Below are 19,637 nucleotides of genomic sequence, written 5' to 3'. Positions count from 1 at the left end.
GTTCAGCAAGAGCATTTTCTATCAAATGCAAAAAACAAGTCCCAACTGATTAAACTTCTGACAGAAAAAATGCAGGCTGCAAACATAGAAACACGAATAGCTGCAAGTGATGCTGACTGCACCATTATTCGCACTGCAATTGATAAAGCTGCAGACAATGTTGTGGTCACTGTTATTGGAGAAGATGTTGATCTTGTAGTCCTTCTAATGGCTCTTACTCCTCCAGAAAAAGAAATATTTTTTTGTCAAACCAGGAAGAGGAAAAGTGGAAACCAAAATATTTTCCTCCCAAGAACTTCAAAAACATTCATTTTGTGATTCTATTCTCTTTCTGCATAGTTTCAGTGGGTGTGATACAACCTCAACTATTTACAGGAAGGGAAAAACATCAATTATCAAGATTTTTGATCAAAAGCCGTCACTAAAGGAAACAGCAACTGTATTTTATGAACCAACGTCAACTCAGGAGGTTATAGCAGAAGCCGGAGAAAAAATGTTTCTTGCAGTATACCGAGCGCCCTGTACTCAGTCTGAGATCAACAGACATCGATTCACAGTTTTTCTGAAATCTTGTACCAAGCCCAAACCGGATCTTTCTTCCCTCCCCCCTACCAAAGGGTCAGCAAAATATCACGCCTACAGAGTATTCCATCAAGTACAGGAGTGGCTTGGGAACCAACTGCCTCCTGAAATATGGGGTTGGAAGCGAAGAGTCGATGGATACTTAGAACCAATCACGACCTTGGATCCTCCTGCTCCTGAAGCGTTGTTAAATTCAATTTTTTGCCGATGTAAAAGTGGATGTTCCGGAAAATGCAGTTGCCGAAAAGCGGGCATTATGTGTAGTCTTATCTGTAACGGCTGCCTAGGAGCTTGTACTAATGGACCCCCTATCGATGTTAGTGATAAAGATGACGAAGATGAAACACAATTTGACTAATAAGTCGGCATACTCGTGCAAAAAAAGATGTTATTTCTTTTTATAATTAAAATTTGTAAAACTATGTTGTTTCTTATTTTTCTTACCTTTAATACTCTGTATCTCCTAAAGTATTGATCGTACAGTAAAAATGTTGAGACGTAATTTATAGGAAATTTAATGTAGATAATTAATGTAGAAGTCACTAAAGAGATATTATGAAAAAAATTTCGAGTTACAAGCAAAAACCTTGAAAAAGAGACCTTTCCCCCCCTCCCCCACCGCCGGCTTGTGTCCCTCCCTCGGGGGCTTTTAGTATATTCATCTGGACATCTTTAGGAATAACTGTAGCAACTTTCAAAACTACACGAATTATTCGATCTGAATAAATTAATTTTCCCATACTAGTAGGGCAACGGTGCATATATAAATAAACATTTAAAGGTCTCGTCAGGAGAACGGATCATTACAATGCCACGGTGAGAAACCGAGAAAGCTCAGTCGTGTGCGCCGGCGCACAATACGTTTGCGACATCGATAGGCGTCAGCTCTATATCGCTTGAAAGGTCGCCAAGTAAATATCAGCTTTGCCGAAAGCTTCGTTTCTATATGTTTTGTTTTCTTGATTTTATAGGTATTTACGGAGTGTGTGTATTCAAAGCGTACAATCATTTCTTCGGCAATATTTTAATTTGTAATGATTTATTATTTATATAATATATTATAGCTTTATTCATATCTCAACAATTATGAAATATATGATTCGTTTGATCTACATTCTTAAGCCAGCCGAACTGCAGCAAGAATAACTACCAAGTATTTGTCATTACCGCATGCAATACGACCTTCTTATCTCACTTATCTTAAACCTGACATTTCCACTCCAACAATACGAATTAGATTAGAACACAAAACCGCTCCATTATAAGTAACAAATAATGAAAGCAAAACAACAATAACAGTAATATTCTTTTGAAGCGGTAGTAACTAAATGTTTTACAACCTTTTGTCGTGTCATAAAAGTGGCGACATGGACAACAGAATGCTTTTAAATGAATAGAGGACTCACAAAAATGAACCGTTAAATTACTGGCGACAGATAAAGATGAATAGAAAGTACAAAACGCTAGCAAAGTCAAGGTTTGAATAAACATTTGAAATGCACCTCTGCACACAAAACAGGTAGAGCAAATACAGTTTTGATACTCAAAAGCGGCCCCATTGGATGTAGATAAAAAGCAAATGTTGATACGTCCCACAAAAGAAACTTAATGATGAGGGAATAGTGATTACCGATTATTGACTCAAAAGGCCTGGGAATTGTTTCGCTTCGTGACAAAACTAATCAAAAAAGGGCAAGCCAAAAGGCTTTAATACATTCCGAGAAATATGCGATAGGACCTTTTTTAAAACTATCATAAAATTTGCGCTACTTTCGATATTTTTTATCTTGATTACGCAGTGATAATAATTGATTATTATAAACATTGGGCATAACGAGCGATAATTAAAATTGATGTAATAATGATTGATATACAGGGAAAAGAAAAAGTTAGTGTGGATAGAGCGAGCATAATAAGCTCAGCCCACGCGTCGATGAATCATGCGCCCGCGCCGTTGCCGCAACACAACACGAACAGCAAAAACATTACCTACTTTTGAATAAGTTCCCTTTCTCTTTCTACACCTCCAACTGCTCACGCCGGGGCCATTCATTACGTCAATAATAACACGAATCAAATAGGATAATGTAACTTTCGTTGACAGAAACAATAAAACATAAACAAATGCGTTTCATCTCTGCCCATTTGTACTTCAGTGGCACTTCAAGTTTAACGAGTATAAAACGATGTGCAGCGCACAAGCAAAAAAACAACAGAATTACATTCACAAAACGGTGCAAATGCTTTAAATAAAGTCACGGAGAACTGAAAATGTTTTAGTTTACGCGCGAACACGCCAAATGGCACATAAACGTTTAAAGAGCAGTAAATTGGCGATGACAAATAAATTTCCTTTCACCTGAGACCGCTTTTAAAAAATGAGCTAAATCCGACGCTCGATCGCTATATTCTACATCTCAGTTATATTACCCTACTCACTTAGTTTTATGAAAAGATATTAAAGAGCAAGTAACATAGCATTATTTTCTATTGCAAGTGTTACCATACCTTAATCATCAGCAAGATCACATACATCAAAACGCGTATACCGTGAAGTCTTAACAAACCAGTTGTGAAACTTCACTTTGTAATTAAGATCAATTATTAATTTGAACATTAGTATTGTCGCATAATGTAGAGTCATTGAAGTCAAAGCGTGACGGAGTTGAACGAGTGACCATGAAGTGCGTAGAGCGGCCGGCGGCGTGATACGTAAAAACAGTGACTCACAAACAGAGAGATGAAATACCCGAGACCCTGCGATAGAAAGGGATAAGTGATCCAAGAAAACCGGTTCGAGATTTCGAGTTTCAATCCGATACGCTCCCGTCTGCGCCAAGTCAACTTCGCTTGAGTAGACCTCTTGCCCTGTCGTTCATAAAACCCCGGGATACGTCTTTTTTCTCCAAGTTTTTTGAACTTTTATCCATAAAGAGACATTATCACGCTTGACTCAACAATTAAATCAAATCTCCCACGCTTCCTGTAACGTTTTTCGGCATAATGCTATTGAAAACATGTAACAATATATGCATTGTTTTAAATTAGCTAAATATATCTTATCTAACAAAGGTTACCCACTGAACGCTTTCTTTATCGAGACATGGTCTGTGTGGCGATGACATCATCCACCACTCAGTTCTTATCTTGTCGTTGATAAAACACGAGTTAAGAATGTTCTGTACTTTTGTAAGAGAATCGCACGCGTCAGTTGCCTATGAAATTACGTCTATTATGTGAAACGTTAATTATAACCCAAATGATCGGTGATTTATTGTGCAATATTCGGTTAATATACGCGTAGATAAATTGCGTGTAGAGAATATCAACTCAACTATACCGCTGAAGAAAGTCTTGTTAGATTACAGGAATTTTCCGATTGGCTGGAAACGATCGCCTCACAGTGAATCATTAGATGTTTTTTGCTGTTTGCCAACAGAGAAAATCTTGTCAGCTTCATATAAAATTTAATGTTGATGTTGTATATATTTGCAATGTAAATAATTATTAAACACACGTTCGTGCACATTGGCGACCGACACTTTTTATGCTAAGTAATGAAAGATACAAAGCGAATTCTATTTCTGTTTTAGATATTTCATTAATTATATTATAGTTTGAAATAAAAGTTGAGGATATAAATGATTTTGTATTTCGAAGTCAATTGTAAAAATTTGCATTGCGTTTTCAACTTTTCACATTTGAAATTCAATGAATCGGAAAAAATACAAATTTGAATATGCACGTTGATCTATTCGTCATGCGTGCTAGAGCGTGCGCCGTGTCAAATTTTTAGTAAATAACGAGAGAGTTCATAAACTGAAAATGTCAACACGAAATTATCAGGTAATAAAGTAGAACAGTGAGTAAAAGGTGGAAGACGTGAAGCAGGCACGTTATAAAGGCAGAACAGGGTATAATTTTATTGTGGGCCAACAATCGTTAAGGCTACTGTTACAGTCGGTGCCTGGCTAACCGGTCCGACCACTTTGCCGAAACGGCGCCAATCATAGCGAACGCTTCTAACACTAAAGATACACTTTGCCGTCTATTTATCTTACAACGATGATCTTATTACTTTCTCCGTTTTTATTGTTGTAACGATTAGATGTTTGTTTTGCTTCGTTAGATGTGTCATCTTAGTTTAGACTAGACTATTTTTTAATTTCAGGATTTATTGAAACTGATGTTTTATAATTTTTACAAAAACTCAAAAATAACGATTGATCAACTTTTAATTAAGAAAAGTAATTATTGATGTCGTGTTAAAAGTGGCTTGTCTATTTTTAATATTTTGAGCAACTGACATTATAAATACTAAGTTCAACGACGACGGCTTTACTGTGTCTCTATGATGATATTACTAGTTTTATTAAAGATCTTATTTTTCAAATAATGTGCAAAAATAAATGCATGAGATCATTTTTATATGACACTGTCATCATAAAAAAGTTAGTCCACTTAATGATTCACTGAAGTACATATATTGAATTGATGTTAAAGCAGAAAATTTATTAACAACGCACGGTGTGCTGCGACCCGTGCCAAGAGATTTAGCTTCCTTACAATAATACGAATTTGTTGTCACGTATCCAAAAAGCAATTGAAGTCACAATTTATGGAGGGACATTAAAATGTGTCATTGATGTTCTTTTAAAACTTCTTTAATCGTACCTTCACTAACGAGATATTCAATTAAGTCGTATTATGTATTTCCAAAAGCTATGTAGATAAAATAGTTCTGTCTATTCATGTTTAAATGGCTCATGTAGACCATAGACGTCATTATCGATTGTTACTCGGTGTAAGTAAATATAAAACCTAATGAAATATGTATTCATGTTTGATTTTCAACTTAACAGAATCGATACGTGACTCGTAAAATGTATCGAACATAAAATATAATTGATTATTCAATCATTGGCACAGGGCAATGAGTCTTTTTATATGCACGCCGAAATTATCGCATGCAGTAGTGCCAAAGGGAGGGTGATTGATGTGTGATCGCTCATCTGGATAAACGATCAGACAGCGCCACGCAAATAAATGCTAATTAATTTAAAAGGCAATTTTTAAAGATCGACTTCCCGTGGAGCCGAAATTGGCAAGACTTTAGCAGCATCAGCCACTGAAAATTATCCAGTGGCGTGCTGAAAATTGCCCTAAATTTAGAAGTGGGTAATTGCCGTCGAAATTTAATGCTCGGGGGTGCGCACCTGCGGGCGCCGCGATTCATTCATGAGAGCGAAGCAAAACGCCAAGAGGTCGAGAACAATCCACGGTGGATAATAACAGTTGGCATTTCTTAGAAACAGTACGGCGTGGAGGCTTCGGCGGAGGGAACCGACTGTCCCGCTCGCACCTTGGGCGATAGAGCGAGAAGCCGGGGGCGGGGCGTGCGGTATTATGTCACGTCAGGTTTGATAGAGGCGTCCGAAGTCGAAGCTCGGAGTTGCGCTCATTGCATCTGTTGCACTTTCCGAGTTTTCATCAACGTTAATTAGGTTTATTCGAAATGTTCATTTGTAAAATACGTATGTTGAAGCGAACATTGTTCGACTTAAATGTAGAGTTGAAATGGTTTCGTTTAGTTAAGACTTGATTATTGTACAAATTTCGTTTCGCTTTTGACAAACATTTTCGTTAATTTACAAAAGCTCATGTTTTTATACGATTCAACTTGAATTGAGTGATAATAAAATGAATTCAGAAATCAGAATAGATAGGAATTCGGAATATTTCACTAGAACATTCAAAAATCGTGATCGAATGATATCCATAACTTTAAATTAGTGTAATGGCCAAACAAGTCTAACATTTGAATACAAATCACGTAACGGTATATATCTTCAATGGAATATTTATATTTATTTATTCACGACAGGGTCCTTAAAACCGTCTCAGGCGTAATAAAGCTAAAGATCTGAGAGATATTAGTGGTGTATAATTGGCCAATCAATCGTTTCTCGCAAACATCCCAAAGAGCAATTAACCCTGTGCAAATGTACTCAAATTGCTACCCATTTGTAAGCTCACGAACGGGGTGCGGATTCGATAGCTTCCATTTTTTGTTTACCTTATTCTAGTCGATATATGAAATTATATGTTCGCGCCTGACTCATTTAACGGGATACCTTTTTTCAATTGTAATAAAGATAACCCTTGTGTATTTTTAATGACCATGCAATTTTCATCCAATCCGTTGTTGTTTAAGCGTGTTTGTATAACATATTTATCATTAATCATATTAGTAGAATTAACAAGATAATCCACATTCAGTGAGTATCATCGATACAGCAAACAGAAAACAATGATATATTTTGCTTAATTATTCATTAATGAAATCAAAATACAATCACTTATCACATAAATATCAATCATACTTTCTAATAAAACGATTCGAAACTCATTTCGCAAATATGTATGTACTTATTAGAGCGTGTATTATTTTATGCCATGGATTTGTGAAGGATCTTTTAAAGTCAATGCATTTTACGCTAACTATTGCACACATGATATTATCAGTATCAAATTAATTATGCAACAAATGCAAATAGAGATCTAGAAAACAATATGCAAGGTTCTTTGGTACACTTTTATGTTTATTTCATGTTTTATACGCAAATGAAATTGTTTGGTATATTTAAAAGATCCGGTTTCAGGCGAAAGTAATTAACGAATGTTAAGATTTATAACACATATTTATTATTTATTTATTCACAATATAATCTAAGTAGTTATAATTATTATTAAAATAAATAAAAATAATAAAAAAACATTTGCGAAAAAAGATAATAATTTTTCGGTTTGATTCTTTATCAATTATAATAATTATATTAATAAAATTTAAAATTAATAATCTATAGGTGCTTATAATCTTTTTATAATAAGTACTTAAATAACAGGGAAAATATTATCATGATTTTTCGATAGTAATATTGTTTATTAATTTCCAAATATGTTTATGATAAACAGATGTTTTTAGTAACTATATAAAAAACATGCTATTGAATATAAAAAAACAGATTTTATATATGGATATTAAATTAATAAATTGAACCTGTTATGAATGATGCGCGTGATCACGGACAGATTAAAATAAATATTGGATGGATAATCGATATGAAATTAATATTTTCAGTCAGATTGACAATCATTCATTCATAAATTTAGAATTATTCCGTAAAACCAAACATTAAAACATTAATAAAGACGCATTATTTGTTATCGTCTTAAACAGAGAAGTGACTGTGCAAGTTTCAAGCAATAGTTATCTTTAAATACGTCAAAAAGTCACTATTTTCATACGCGTATTTTTAATAATTTATTTTAACTTATGTTCATAACAATATAAATTACTTTATACAAGCAAGGACCCGTTTCCCAGGGACACTTATATCGTTTAATTAAGAAGTGAAAGTCTGACACTGCGCAGCTGTACCAGTTCCTTTCCATTACAATTATTATCAATTTTATACAGGTTATAGCACACTATTTAAAAATAAACGATTAATATATTTTTAATGTTGTAAGCGGAGCATTCATATTATTTCAGATTTTTCTGCTGCTAGCATGCAAATCGTTGAGAGTAAAATCATGCGTAAGTATATTCGTGTTCATTTTGTATAATCTAAAAGTTAACATAGATTAAAATATATAAAATCATCCATATCCTACATATAAAATCGTTCTATGGCTTTAATATCAAACGTCTGAGAAGGTACCACAAGAAAAAAAAACGTAAATATTTTCATTTTACAATCAGCGTAAGTTCAGAGATAGATAAGAGTCATGAGATATTGATTATTATGCATAGATATAAATGTACGCTATGATAATACCCATTTAATTTGTGTTTAAGAAATTACCTTGTTGCATGTCGTAAGCAAGATTTACTTTACAACCAACACGTGTTCCGATCAACTGGTTTTATTTAACTTGCAATTTGTTATAGCAAATTTAGAATAAACAAACTCAACGCGTTTGACCCAAATAATTTTAGACTTTCGTTAGAAAGATTCTTACTTTCATGTAGTCGAATACCTTATGTAAAAAGTTAGAACATTACGTATTCATATAATTATTTCGTTACGGTCTAATACATCTTCATGAAAAATGGGTACAATTTCAAACGTCCTTCAACCACAAATTGCAAATATTGATTTTGTTTACTTATTAGATAATCACCTAAACTTTCCTTCAGATAACTTATGGTGACGTCATACATCCTTCACAATACTTTAGCGAAAACGATAAGATAGCGTAAAGATAAATAATCATAATAATTGTGAATTGAATCACTCGCATAAAGATATGCTTGTAGTAAATAATAAATATAGTTAAATTTATGAAAACAAAGTATGATTTGCAACTTTTTTTATTATATTTTGTAATATAGATATCCAGACAAAAACATGTATGATTCATGAAAAGTAGGAATATTCGTTATTATGCCATTGGTTATACAAAACAAACGAGGGGCATAAAGAGATTCCTAGTTTTTTTGGTATTCTTACCAAGGTTTGCGTAGTATCCTGCTGGGTGCATCATGAGTGTATCGATCACCGATGTAAACTTTCCATTTGTCACTTACCTAAAAAGAAATTAATAACACATTTAAACTTAACTTCCACTGAATACTGAATACATACTTGAATGAATTGAAACTTCCTTAATGAGTATGAAATAGTAAAACTACATAATCTCTGACGTTATTAATTGTAGGTAAATGTAATTGCATAAAGGGATTGTTGCTCATTACCTACATAATATCTATAGATTATGGAACTCATTACTCAAACATTAAGCTGATATTAATCCTAAGTAGTTAAAAAATGACGTGAAGCGACAAAGGTTTAGTTTTCTTTTTTAGTCAACGTACTTACAGACTTTTGTTTTGAGCTTTTTGTAAGCCTTACTACATGAAATTCATTTATTACTAAGTCTCTATCATTAATCATGAACTTAAACAATTTTTCTACAACTCCATTCAAAATCAAATCCACATAAATGAACGCAAATTTTCAAAATGTGAACGACGCATGAATAATTGAATTTTCTACTGTTGAAGATAGAATCAAGATATTCGATTATCGCACATTTCATTCGACCAATACATTGCTCGGCAACATAAGCCAATGTGCATGGAATATTCCGAATAGGGGCCAAAATTCATGCAGCAAGGGTTGCATATTCAGCCGGAGGCATGCGGAGGCGAGCACACGTGGCTTCCATGGCTGCCTGCCTCGGAATCTGACCAAATGCCCATCGGAGTTCGATTGTTAGCTAAATATCTATCGCTTATTTATGAGCTGCACTGTTTACGGAAACAATGCCAGGTGAGAGGGCTGGGAAAGGAATTTTTCCTACACTGAGATAAAGCGACTTTTCAAATATTGCATGCGTGAACGAACAATTGGACACGATTAAGAATGGATAATCCTCATAAATAGCAATTTGCTCATGACAAACGATCTGCAATGCGCGGCTCGGTTTGGAAATCGCGTATAATACCACTATTGTTAATAATGTACATAAGTCACCGCGCCGCTAAGCATACGATTTATTACCGTTTAACTAGAACAGTGATACATCTAGCGTGAGATTTGTACGATTATTTTGCAACTAAATGAATGGTTTTAATGCATTGAAAAATTGTCAAGTGAAATGAGACGTACTCGGTTAATAATGTACCTAGTGCGCGAAGTAATGAAAGAGATAACAGACTATTGCTCCTATAACTATATGTAATATAATTTTGTCAGTTCTAGCTAATTGTCATATGCTATATAGCTAATTATACCATTTGTTATCGTTTCGGATTGTTAATTTTTTTTCTCTAAATGCTCATTCTAAAGCTAATATTTTATCGATTACAACTAATGAATAAGGTTGCGCTTTTAAAGTACAATAACTTGTGGAAAATACCTATATTCCTTGTTGTCATCCTAATATTTTATAAAGCGTTACTTGATTTAATTTATATTTAGTTAATAGCCAACTTCTTAATGACCAACCAACAATTTTCAGGACCAATATAATGGTACTTATTTACATAAGAAACCTCTTAAAATAAAACAACTCGCACGTAACTATGGGCATACCAAACCAATACCTCCATAAAGGTATGTATGAGAAATTTTAATGAATATTTCTTTGAACAATATTTTATTAGCTCCAGTCAGTTTGTTGTTTGAAAAATCGACATATTTGTTCGTTCAAATGAATCCTTTGCCTGTCAAATAGAGATCGAACCGAGTGATATGTAGAATCTGATTAGAGATCTGGCCAGCACGCTTTTGGGACGGAAAGAGCCGACAAAAGTAGCTCCTTACTCAACTTTTAACTTTAACGGAAACTTATCAGTGTATCAAATCTAGAGCGTAGCGATTAAGAAACAATGGGACATTAATAAAAAATATGTACTAGAGCATGAGCATGAAAATGTTCCGTTTCTACGGATTTCTCCCCTTTCTTTCCAAGCAATAAATATTATTTTATTATTTAAAGATTGTTTGAGGAACATAAGTTTTGTTTTCTAAACAATTTATTTTGTAGGACCGGCTGATAAGCGGATGTATGTATGTATGTACTGTGAAGTATAGCTATTGTATCACAGTAATAACAAGACGTAGGTATAGAATAATAGACCTCAACACGGATGGTGAATCGAGGTCTTCCTAATCATCTCTATGAATTACACTATACATTTACACTGAAGTATTCCCGTTCCTGTTAAACGGTAAATGGACCTATTTAAACAGGTAGATATTTGATTTGTATTGTAGATATTGGAAATAATTAATTAATGATCGTTTATAGCTCCAGTCACGAAGCATAGGTTTTACTCAACGACGCGTTGCTAGATGAAAAAGTATCATTCGAGGTCCAACGAAAGGTATGCGTGGAATGGTAGGGGCATCCGGGCGGCAGCGATTGTTACCAGTTATCACTGAATGTTTTCCACTGGAGTATTTTGTGTCGCCACAAAAAACCACATAAAGGGCGGGTGCGGTTCGTTTGAGACACCGCCCCTGTGGGAAAATCGTCGCCAGAAAACTGCGACGCAAATAAATTATAAACTCTCTCACATGGAACGCGATCCGGCATTTACGCTTTTATTTGTACGAAACTCATAAACAGCGAGGTTGCGCTGCAACTGCGAACATTTAACTTGCGCCGCATTAGGAGCAAATAGTGATGTGCTCGTATTACCTACGCAAATAAAATTTGACTCTGATTCGCAATATACTTTTCCGTTTAGTTCCGGACAAGAATAAAATAAAAAATGTAACGTATGTACGTAAGAGGAAAATAGACTAGAGAATTGTTGATGGAAAGAATAAACCTGGTAGTAAATGTGTGATCTAAGGGCGACGGAGAATCATTAGCGAAAACGGAGCGTCCCGGAATAGAACTGACAGCGGAACGATTGCACCGTCCGTGATGGATGACGGGAGTCGGGCGAGTTATTACCGCCGGCTTAATATCCACGCCTCTACTGAATTAGAGGGTAATGAAAAAATCTAGCAGTCTATTGACATATCAAAGAAGCATGCGATTCTTTATTCAGGTAATCATAGTTCTGATAATTTCCAACAATATATAATTGCAATCAGTTCTTGTCTTATATTAAAAAAATGTGATATTCTTCAACTGCGTATTCACCAAAACGCAATAAAACTTTCAAAACGCACCAATTATTATTTAATGACACGACACTACGTTTCGCTTATGTCGCTCACATTGAAAACTTGCAGAAAATGCATCGGCGATAAGAAAAAATTCAGTGCGTCCGAGCGCATATAAGTACAGTACAGTGACGGTGACATTCCATGGGGAATACTTCGCATATCAAGACTTAAAGTAACCGTTTACCGATTGCAGATAGGTACGCCATGGCCGGACAAGCAATCTCGTTGGATCGCCTCGCCTGCATACTTGTTGCTACATATAATGCTTAACCTAAATAAGTTTCTTATGCTATTTATTTTTATGATGCTTTAATGACGTCTGCTCGATACTAGTCCTTCGTATATAGGTACTAACATTTTATATTTATATCACTTATGTGGCTGTTTTATGTTATACACCTTGTTGTATGGACGAGGCAACCGTGTGCCATGCCTGCCTGCCATTCGTCAGAAAAAATAGATACCTACTTTCTTATATATATATTACTTATTGATTTATCATTGTCCTCAGTTTAAGGGATGTAAACTGTAAAAAGCCTGAAAAAAATATTATTATTGCCACAAAAAATAACATTGTCTTAAAAGTATTGTAAATTTAAAATTTGTTATAAATATCTCCATTTTGTTTTTATATTATCATTGAAATTCCGTTTATTAAATTAATTTAAATATATTTGGATAAAAATAATTAACTACATTCCGAGGAAATCTAAATCAAACATCTTAAGTCGTCATTAAGTAAAGTTACGGATAACGGTTACCTTCGTCGTGGAATAATAAAAAAGCAGTCCTTTCGTAACGCATTTATCTACATCCTTGTCTCTCACGGCATCTTCGGCTAAGTAGGAGCGGGATGATCGTATAGTTTTATTATTCCGCTTCTAATATGAGTTGCGTTTAATTTATCGCGCGACAGCCGCGCTCCTTCGAAGTAGCTGCGGGAGCGACGCAACATCAATCTTCTGGATTGAGAATTGAGGCTAAAACACTCCACAACTCCCTCGGATGTAAATCAAACGTACCGATAATAAAATCACGATTTATTGACATTAACATAATATATTACCATCATCGTAATTTCTATTAATCATAATAACTAACAATTTTTAACACATTCACAGATTACGTTACTCTTGCTAGAGTTATATCCTATCAACAAATATAAGTAGCGCCGCATAAAGTTTTCAACGAGCCGTTAAATGAAAATAATGACACGTAATAAAGTTTTTAAGGCTAATAAATATATAATTCATGTGTTGAGTATGTTATTAGGCAGTTAACAAAATTGTCGACGATTTACCGAGGTTGGTTATAATTTCAAATTACGAAATTCGGGCCCATTATCAAAAGCAACGAAGGCAGGACAGGTATGGGAGGAGACACGTGAAAATCAATATACATAACTGCCTGGTCTGTGCCATACCACGATGTGTAATTTCAATTTAATGCCGCTATTAATACTGCTGTTAAATCATGTTTGATAAATATCGAATTGGTATTAGCTATGGTGCTTGAAACACGTGTAAGACGTTACATTGTGGTTAAGATAGTGAAGATTGGATATATATTATTATACACATATATTATTCGAATATTATCTTGTTGACTTTGATATTTTATGTATCTGCCATTAATTTTGTGATCAAGATAATTGTTTGTTAAAATTGTTTTTTATTGAAAATGAAATTGCTCACTTATTTTATCTTGAAGAATGATCACAGAGGCATCAGGCAAGGCTTATAACATCTCATCAATATGTAATGCGGTATCGCCACAAAAGCATTTCAAATACCAACTGATCATAAATCTTAAGATCATCTCTCGATATTTTGATATCAGTGGAAATCGTTTATGATCGGTTGTAAGGATACATAATTAATCAATAGGGTCCATGAAACAAGCTGTTCATAGCATATGTAAAATATTTTGTTTAACATTCAACCCTGTAAAATAAAAATTTGAACGAAGTCAAACGAAAACAAAAGTAAGGAAATAATCACCTTAGCATTAACCGTTTCTCGGTAACTTGTCAAAAATATTATCAGAACAACAGTGGCAGTCTTATCACTGAATTAGTATTATCACGGAAAAAGTGATTCATTAAACGTCTCGAACAAAGTTTTATACAGTAAACTAAGCGTCATTTCCTCAAGTTTAGAGTGATCTTCTTCAAATTAATTATTTTAGTAGGCACACTTCGTAACATTTAGGATGCTCTATTTATCGGTTAGTGTCAAAGTACCGTTTTTAATAAGTTGATCTAAACCCATACTTAAATATCTTCTTTTTTCAAGAAAAAGGAGTACTCCGTATCTACATAATACGTATTATAGTAACAATATCAGTCTCTTCATGCAGTATAAATTCATAGCACATACGTCGCCCCATAAGATATTTATCAAAATGTGACTACCCCCATTAAGATGGATATAATTTACCAATTTTTCAATTAGTCGTTATTAACCCCAACTCGTTGCATTCTAGTTTATAATGGATATTATATATTACCTCATTATTATACCTAATAATCATAAAGTAATACATTCACATTAATAATTTGAGGTTACTATTATGGTTCATTAGATAAAATTGTGAAAATTACTGTATTTTGTATTGCCATTATTTATGATCCAAACAGTAATTTAAGTTATTATTCGGGAATTTGTTTTGCATTATGAAGAAGGGATACAACACGCAAATTCATATAATCAATGCAAATTGTATTGATCGGTGGCATTTTACATATCAATTTAATTTTACGAAATTCCTATGTATTTGAATACTTTTTAAATTAACGTTAAAGTTATCAAAAAGGCATTACACTCTCAGTATGTGTAAGTATAATTTCTGTTAATGTCAGTTATAGTTTGGGTTTAGAAAAATTAGCAGCAATTAGTTTAGTTTAAGCAAGATCAACTTTAGATTTACTTTCAAAATCCTAACTTGACGATAAAGCGTTACGGACTTACGGATCAGTCCAGTCACAAAAACGCCTAAAATGTTTTAATCGAACAGTTTAATAAAACAATTTGGAACCTGAGCTAACGTCAGTTGTAAAATTTTGCAACAATACAAGTTAGTTAGAAATTGACTGCACTGAAGACAAAAGGCCAGGTAGGTAAAGCTCACAGAATGGACAATCAAAGCGAACTCAGCGCACAATTCAGAAATAAAACGTACAAATAACAAGTTTAATTAAATCGCCAAGAACGGCTACAGGCGGAGAACAATTCCAACTATAACGATAGTTTAACAAGTGAACTCAGTGGGCTTCATATCGAATGCTACCTGCAATACGCGCAATGTGAACTCAATCGTAAAAATTTCTGCAAAATTTTATTCGATTTTTCCTTTCAATGTAAGAGTTAATATTACATTTTATTTGAAATCGCGATTCAGTAGAGGGATGTGCGTAGGATCGTTATTTTGATTTACAAAACCTATAAAAATCTATTTTCAGTTGACAAAAGATTTAAGATTTTTACATTTACGATGTTTGGAATAAGTACCTATTATATGATAATAACGCTTCTTGTTCAAAGTGTAATTTCGTCAGTTTGTATTTTTTCAAGTCGCAACAAGGTGTTTTCAGGGTATAATTTTTGTGGCTGGAGATAGTTTGGAGGCTCGATAGTGATAAAGAGAACATTTTACCTCTGCGAAATATCTCATTCTCATGAGAATTTTCTTTGAACACATGGGTAAAGCTGCGGGCGGAAAGCTAGTGATGAATAAACAATTTATTTGTCTTTGGCGGTTTATTTTTAATATCTAAATTGTAATTCTTATTTAAATGATAACGACAATAAATATTATCTGACCCACGTGCGTGAATTATTTAATATCTTGCGTGAGTTTTGAGTCCATTTTAAGTTTGTGCATGAATAACTCGTAATCTCCATTAGTAATTATTTATTAAAGTCTCAATTTATATTACATGTTATGTAATATAATAAATTTCATTATAATTTACACGTGCCTTAATCTATAAACAAAGTGATAAAGTTTACCAAGAAAACTGAGTTCAGTGATAGTAAAGTGCTTATTGTAACGATATCTTGCATGACCAACAAAAAGACAAATAACATTGTTTACGTTCGGAATACGTGAGAAGTGCTTACTAACCAGTAAATTTACACGCGACACAAATTTCATACAACGTTCTATCTCCGTTTATCTCTTCATAATAAAGATTTTCTTTTTATTTCTGATTATGTATAAACGAATAGAGACAAGTGATAACTGCGTTAAAAACAACCGACTTCAAACTTGCACTTGCAACATTTACAAATATACAGACAAAAATGCTCATAAAATAAAAACTACTGGGCCTATCCGATTAAAATTTTTATGGGACCAATTCGACACCATCCCGCATCGAACAAAAAAAGAATCACGTAAATCGGTTCAGAAACCTCGGAGTAATCGGTGTACATACGTAAAAAAAAAAAAAAAACATACCGGCCGAATTGATAACCTCCTCCTTTTTTTGAAGTCGGTTAAAAATCCTTTTGTTCAAGTATAAAATGGAAAAGATCATTTGTCAGTGAAGCGTTATAAATTTGTACTTTCTTGTCATAATACTAAGATACATAGTGTAGGAACAACTGTAATGGTTCAACGCGGGAATAATCCACAAATAGTAGTCCGAGAATAGAGCGAGGCTACTGGACAGACGTCGCAATCATATCTCCAGACTCGGCGAATTTTTCATCTCATTTATAGACTGTTGCACTTGGGAGAAAGTCATCATAATGAATTGATAATAATATTTATCGAGATCTATTAAAGATTTTCTTTTTATATACCGACCACCAATGAGTTATGTATAGTGCAGTTTTCTAACAATTAGTCAAATTACAGGTACCTAATTGTGGGAAGACAGGTTCAATTCGTAAAATTCATTCACAAATTCACAATGGAAGGCATTATAATACATTTCACAATGTGTGGCACTTAATGGCTTTGATTCGTGGTCAGGGAGTTTCTTTTGGGATTAGGGTGTGAACCTTCTACGGGTCAATAAGAGCAGGTAGCTTAACCTTACGTTATTCAATGTATGTTATAAGTTTAATAGGCCTTACATCTTCCATATTTTACGTATTTTAAGAACTTATTCGCCGCAAATATAATACCTACTAAGATAGCATCCGGTGCTCTTCCAGCCCTTCAATTAAGGGAACGTAATTCATCCTCGCTAAGCAATCACGCACACGATATTACATCCGATCCTTGCATTTATTCCTTAAATTACTCGAAAGAACATTCGAATGCGTGAGATGGGAAACGAAAATTTTGCCCAACATTTACACAAGAGTAATAAAGTTTGATTACAACCAATTTTCGCTCGAGGAGCGTGATAAATCGTTTTAGATCATCCATTAGGTGCGAAGGCGCGTGAGGGCTGGAAGTGTCAGCAGTTTACACGTCTTATTGCTTGTCGTGTGACTCTCGAGTCTTCGGCGTCGTCCGCGTCGCGACGCGCAATAAAAACATCAACCATATTGACCAAAATAACTCTTGGCAGTCATTCGAGAGACCGACAGATACGCAAGTGAAGCGCCTCACAATCTAAAGATGTGTAAATACAGTTTCTTAGAAAAGCGCCGTTCTAGGAATTGGTAATTGATTCAAAATATGTTCTTATTCACTCGCCTCACAATTAAATGAGGTTTATAAAAGAACAACATGTGATTATTTTGTACGTAATGCGCCTATAAGTCTATCAATAGCACTTACGAGTGATGAATCATGTAGAGCTCACATAGGAACATTTGTACACGTATTTCACGATTTAAATTTACCGACGTGCTTATAATAGCTACTTTTCATCAATTTGCTGATTCAAAATTAAATGGACATGAACTCGTAACTCGAAACTTACTTACTTCGTATGTATTTAGTAATTTATATAAAAACATAATATACCTAGACATGAGACATGAAAAGTATGATTTGAAATGCCTATTTAGTATAGAACACAATAAACATTTAAAAAATGTGTGATAAATTTTCCGTTTTTCTTGATTATTAATTATTATCATTGATTATACCTACGTCTAAATTAAATATTTCACTGAACACTCATATTTTGTAAAAAAAAAACAGAAATTAAGGGTTAATTTTTTACCTACTTGTTGAAAGAAATTTTGTTGAATTTCATCACTTAAATAAAAACAATAGGTATATAGGTACCCTATTGCAGTTAGACAAATTAATTAAGAAATTAATCTAATATTTTGCCCGATTTTATTAGCCAGAAAAAGATTTAATATTAAATTATAAAATTAGTTAATAATAAGTATTTCAACTTAAAATTAATCTTTTATGAAGTCAAGAAAACAATTACGATTTAAAATTACTTATTGAGATTTAGTAGTAAATTTAAAAAAAATATATTAATCGTTCACTGAATCTATAAATATGTAGGTAGGTATGTAACAGAGCAACAAAATTTCCTATTTGATTTTTTTTTATTTTCACGTATTAACACAACACTGCACCGCGCGGAAAATCTAACGAAACATTCAGAGAATTTGAGGAATTTTGTTTGTTTGTTTTCGCTATCTTGATAAATACTCACGCCTTGGGCAAAATTTTGAGAAATAACAGTCCATTACACTATAAAATTTTCACTGCATCAATATTTAATTCACTAACAAATTGTTTACAGTTTATTCACTCGCGAATTACATATAAAACGTTTGACATTTCATAAATTAACCTGACAAGTGTCATCACCGCGCGCGGAATACGTCAAATCACATAAAGCCACCAACGCGACTGAAGTGTATCGCGGTCGAACTATACCATACCGCGTCTTTCGAAAATTGCGCCATCTCAGTAAGCACTCGAGCAAAATTAACAACACAAAAACACCTTGAGCACACTTCATGCCCTACAGAGCTTTCCCAAATGTCTGATGCCTAAAACTAGATAATGTTTACATCGCGAAATGCCGACACCCGAACGACCGGAAGTCGAACCCAAGCAAACACGACAACTATGTAAAATATTGCAGGATCGCGATCGCATTGTTGACATTCCCTAATAAAAATCACCGAAATCTCGAATTAATTGTATGAAAAACCGGTAAAAATTATTTTTTACTTACCTAGTACGGTCTTAGAAGGTGAGGTGAAGGGGCGAATTTTGATAAGATGTCAATTTGGGAGTAATTTAAAAGAATATACTCTTATTGGTATGCGAAGAATGGCACAAAGAATCCCGACAACGCACGCGACGAATGCGCACCTCGTTTGCGCATATGCTGACAGAACTTCACGGACGTTACTCCCCTCGCCCCGCGAACACCCGGCATTCTAAGCGTGTGTGCGTGACTAGAGTGGTCAAACGTGAAAT

General features: G+C 34.0%; 1 protein-coding gene across 5 annotated transcripts in view; it reads right to left on the bottom strand.

Annotated features, from left to right (window-relative positions):
* sd (TEA domain transcription factor 1 homolog scalloped) overlaps positions 1-19,561 on the bottom strand; it is a 66,978-nt gene extending 47,417 nt beyond the window's left edge. Inside the window, exons 1-2 of one of the 5 annotated variants that reach the window (XM_090109881.1) lie at positions 19,390-19,561; positions 9,099-9,175 (exon numbers count right to left, since the gene is read on the bottom strand). In XM_090109881.1, coding sequence (XP_089966007.1) covers positions 9,099-9,132 — 34 coding nt within the window. In that variant the 5' untranslated portion in view covers positions 9,133-9,175; positions 19,390-19,561. Of the gene's footprint in view, positions 1-9,098; positions 9,176-18,858; positions 19,169-19,389 lie in introns of those variants that run through there. The other 4 variants (XM_090109884.1, XM_090109880.1, XM_090109883.1 and 1 more) reach the window with 4 other exon arrangements.
* Between the last annotated feature and the right edge of the window lie 76 nt (positions 19,562-19,637).

The sequence above is a fragment of the Colias eurytheme genome, chromosome 15 (genome assembly GCF_061535395.1).
Source record: "Colias eurytheme isolate Ceu_HAF_F1 chromosome 15, ilColEury1 Martin Lab GWU primary, whole genome shotgun sequence".
Taxonomy (NCBI): domain Eukaryota; kingdom Metazoa; phylum Arthropoda; class Insecta; order Lepidoptera; family Pieridae; genus Colias; species Colias eurytheme.
The sequence above is the reverse complement of the archived record's forward strand: the minus strand, read 5'-3'. Positions and strand labels throughout refer to the sequence as shown.